The sequence below is a fragment of the Empidonax traillii genome, unplaced genomic scaffold (assembly GCF_003031625.1).
Source record: "Empidonax traillii isolate 1590-97213 ecotype Southwest subspecies unplaced genomic scaffold, ASM303162v1 scaffold1543:size93701, whole genome shotgun sequence".
In the NCBI taxonomy this organism is placed as follows: domain Eukaryota; kingdom Metazoa; phylum Chordata; class Aves; order Passeriformes; family Tyrannidae; genus Empidonax; species Empidonax traillii.
Window position 1 is genome coordinate 29830 of NW_020956736.1, and position 4138 is coordinate 33967.

Genomic DNA, 4138 nt, shown 5'->3' on the forward strand with positions numbered 1-4138 from the left:
AGCCTGTGGAGGAGAAGTTCTCTATTGTCTGCAAAAGCAATGAGAAACTAACACGTGCACACAGCGCTGCCAGGGACAATAGAGCCCTTCCACGACACCAGGAAGGCACCAGACAATGGCACCTCGCCTCCTCCTGGCCAGGTGACACAGAGCTGGCCAGCTCAATCCCAGGGAATCTCCGTGGGGAGCGCCCCAAAGGCACACAGCACCTGTGCTGCCCTTCTGGGAGCAACACCAGCACACAGTTTGGGGTATTCCAGGACTGCTTCACACCCATATTTAGAGGCACTAAGAGGGGCCAAATCAGACAGAAAAGACTTGATCTACGCCCCACAAAGGAGCAGTGAAACCCTTGCTCCAGAACACAGGGGTTCTGAGGGAACAAAGGGGTTCTGAGGGAAAGCAGCAATACCTGGAAGCTACTTTGTCATCTAATTTACTAAACAGTTTTTAATAAAGAGACATGGATGTAACACCAGAAACTAGACAAAGCATTATTCTGGCAGGACCCAAAACCATGAAAGCGCAGAGAAAGGGGTAACATTCCACAGTCAGGGAACAGCACATTGGTGCAAGCACAGCATCTGTGTGGCCAGACACGTGGATGTGACACCTTGGGGACGTGGTTTAGTGGTGGTTGGGCAGTGCTGGGTTAATGGTTGGACTTGATGATCTCAGAGGTCTTTTCCAACCTGAATGATTCCACGGTTCCATGCTCCTCAGAACCACCCATCCAAAGCAAAACGTTTCCTGCCGGTCCCAGGTGCAGGTCTCTAACCCTCAGAGTTTATAAAAAAAGGCATCTGATCCAAACCTTGATTTTCACTCCCTAATGGAAAATTGCCCGGGAGCTCAAAACATCACCAACGGGTTTAGAAACAACCGGCCCTAAAAACGTCATGAGTGGCCACCCTACAATTTTCATATACGGGATGATGATAAAACGTAAGACCAGATATGATTATAAAGATCTTGGTGGGGCTCACACCACGGGTTTTTGGAGTAGGCTAGTCCTGAGTCAGATCACTGTGCTCCTTCCATCCCCAAATCCATAGCCAGGGATTGTGTCAGAGGCACTGAGAGGGACAGACAGCGTCCTTGGGACAGGAACAGGTGCCTCAACACGGAAAAGCCGTGTAGAACATGTTTTAATAGCTAAGTCATTTCCACAAGGCTGCTCAGAACTACTCCTGAATAAATCACAACCACTCCACACTGACTAAGACCTCTCCCCACTCTTTTAATACATCCAGGAAACTTTTTCTTATGAAAGGCTTCTGTTTTTTAATCCTGGGATCAACAATAAGTCCACAAAAGAACCAGAAGAAAATTAAGACTCGGACTGTTTCAGTTGCCCATTGGGACGCAAGGGAGCCTCATCCCCAGGGGATTCAGAGGAACTGGACTGTTCTCAGACTTGCACCAGGGAGTTTTATCTCAGATTATGGTTCTTTGAGAGGGAGGGGAACGAAGAGAGCGAAAGAAGTTCCCCAACGAAGGGGGCTGAAGAAATCCTTGTCTGAATTTGTCAAGAAACCGCTTGCTGAGGGCCTGGTGCCGCTGAACACCCCGAGACACGGTGTACTCACGTGTAAGCTCGGGTGGTAGGTCAGCACCCCGTTGTCACACAACGTCACGTACTTCTTCTTCCACTCCTTGTTCAGTGACTTGCCACTCCTCTTCAGCAGCATTCCCTGTGAGGGGGAGAGAGGAGAGGTTAAACACCCTCTGGCCAGTGCACACCTGCTTGAGACCCTGCAAGAGAGACCACTGCCAGCATTTTCAGATGCGCTTTCTCCTGCAGGGACTCGTTCTCCCCTGCCCCTCCCATGAGGAACGCTGCCTCCATCAGCAGCTTCACTGTTTTGCCTTTTAGGAGGAAAGGCTGTCCAACACCAAGCCAGAAGGCAGTTCCCAATGAATCATACAGAACTTTGGTTACAGGAGTCTTACTGGAATGTCCAGGTGGACAGTACCTAGCACACAGATACACTCGTGCCAGAGACACAAGCACACTCTTCACTGAATCACAACCAGGAATCTAAACCAACACAAACTGCAGCTCCCTAATCCCCACAAAGTGAGGTTGTGCCTTCTCATCTGCCAAGGCCATCAAAATAAAGGGAAATCAGAACACAGAAAGATGCCCTGCAAAGAGCACGGTGCTTCTGACTGCCATGGAGTTGTTCCTGTCCAAGCAGCTTAAAGCCTTGACAGCAAGTTCTATGTTTTCCCATTAAGCCTGCAGCTTTATGAAGTCTCTGCAGAGCCGATCCCAAAGCCAGGAGGGGGCACAGGCCAGTTCTGCCCAAGCACAAGTCCTCCAGAGCCAGCAGAATTCCAGATGTCACAGCTTCCAGTTGAAGTCCCTTGCCACTCTCCACACAACCCAACAGCCCTCCCTGTGCAACATCAGGGGGGATCCCAGTGGAAAAGCCCCACTCACACACCTGCCTGCTCCTGGCCACGCACTTGGGACACAACTTGAGAGGGGAACCCTTCCCAGCTCAGCCCAAGCCGTGGATGGGGCCGTGGAGAAAAGCTCGTGCTGGATCCCTGAATTAACACAGCGACCCAAACCCCCAACTCCCCGCCTGCCTGGGGATCACGTCCTCGTTCTCCTTGTGCTGTTCCTTGCCACAACTGGAACTTTTTCAAGGAGAATGGGGCTCCTGCACCGCCTCCTCACAGAAGCTCCCGCGGCACAGCCCAATTACCGCGTGCCAGTGGTGACAGACGTTGTTTTCCTTCTATTAAAAAAAAAATGAAAGCTTGTTTCTGCCTTTGACTCGCCTGTTTGTCTATAGGAGGTGATCCGTGGCTTCACCTTTCCCATCTTTCATACCTCACCTGCAGCACGTTCGCTGCCGTTCAGGGGGACCCAATTCTAGTTAGTGCTGTGCCGTGGGGATCAAAAATTACACTCTCCCTGCACTGGTTTGTTCTTCAGACCTTTTAATGGGGGGAAAAAAAAGGCAGTAAAAAACACAGTGGTGATCTTTTTTTTCCCCCCTCTTTTTTTTTAATTTTTTTTTTTTTTTTTTAATTTTCGGACGAATTAAAGTTTATGTACTTCACTCCTTTGCCATACAGACAACATGTAATTACTTCCATAATTATCAGTTCAATTATCAATTGCCAATTATAAACTCAACAAATAGTAAAAACCTACTACAGTCATGATTTTTACCCCACAGAAGCTTTGCTACTGTCTAGGTGTGAATTCTGACATTCTAGCCATGGTTCTAAATGAAGAAATTTATCCAAAATGAGGTTTCACCGTACTTTTAAAGTGGAATTCTGTGCTTGATGTAAAACAAAAAAAAAAAAAATTCCAGCTCAGCGTTAGATGTGAATGATGTACCTATTTGTGTGCCTAACTAACAAACCAGACCTCCCCATCCATTTCCTTCAGGCATTCCTTTGGCAAACACATTCATTTTCACATAATGTGAGAATTAAAGGTATCTTAAAGTACCTGGAGAGGAAACTGTTCTGAACACAAGGACTTGGTGTTATAAAGTGAAGTAGCCCATATAAACCACATTTTTCCCCCTCAGGGCCACCAGTTTGTGATAATTTCATAGAATGATCTGGAGAAATGGTCGTAGAATCCGAGTTTATATCAGTTATAAATGCACTTTAACGTTAACTAAATTTAAAAAAAAAAAAATAAATGGCCCTGATATGACAAGAAATGTTCCTTTGCTTCAGTCACTTCATGTTTGTGTTTAAGTCACATCAGATACTGCGCCTGGGAAATGAGTTCCAGGGGTTCCCAATGACCTCTGGTACCTGTGAGGCAACTGAGAGGCATCTTGAACACATCCCCAGTTCCCCTCAAACAGGTCCCCACCTACACAGAACACACTGCAAGCCCCACCTCTGGTCCCTAAGCTGAGCAGTAAGAGACCAAGACCATCTTCTGCTTCCAAATACCCTTTTTTTTTTTTTTGTCTAAATAATCTCTGCCTCAAATTATTATTAATTGATAACATCATTTTCCCTAATTTGCACGAAACCTTTCATTTCTTAGTCTTCCATCTGCGGTTGGGTGCAGCTGACCTCCAGACTCAGCACCGAGGATTTAACACCTCCAATTTCCACACAAACAGGGAACAATTTCACACTTTTTTTT

General features: G+C 47.0%; 1 protein-coding gene across 1 annotated transcript in view; it reads right to left on the reverse strand.

The window, feature by feature from the left end:
* LOC114070407 (arf-GAP with GTPase, ANK repeat and PH domain-containing protein 1) overlaps positions 1-4138 on the reverse strand; it is a gene marked incomplete at its 3' end in the record, with an annotated part of 79260 nt that overhangs the window by 15394 nt on the left and 59728 nt on the right. The window contains exon 6 of the mRNA XM_027907776.1: positions 1590-1694. Within this exon, the coding sequence (XP_027763577.1) occupies positions 1590-1694 (105 nt within the window). The remainder of the gene's footprint in view (positions 1-1589; positions 1695-4138) is intronic.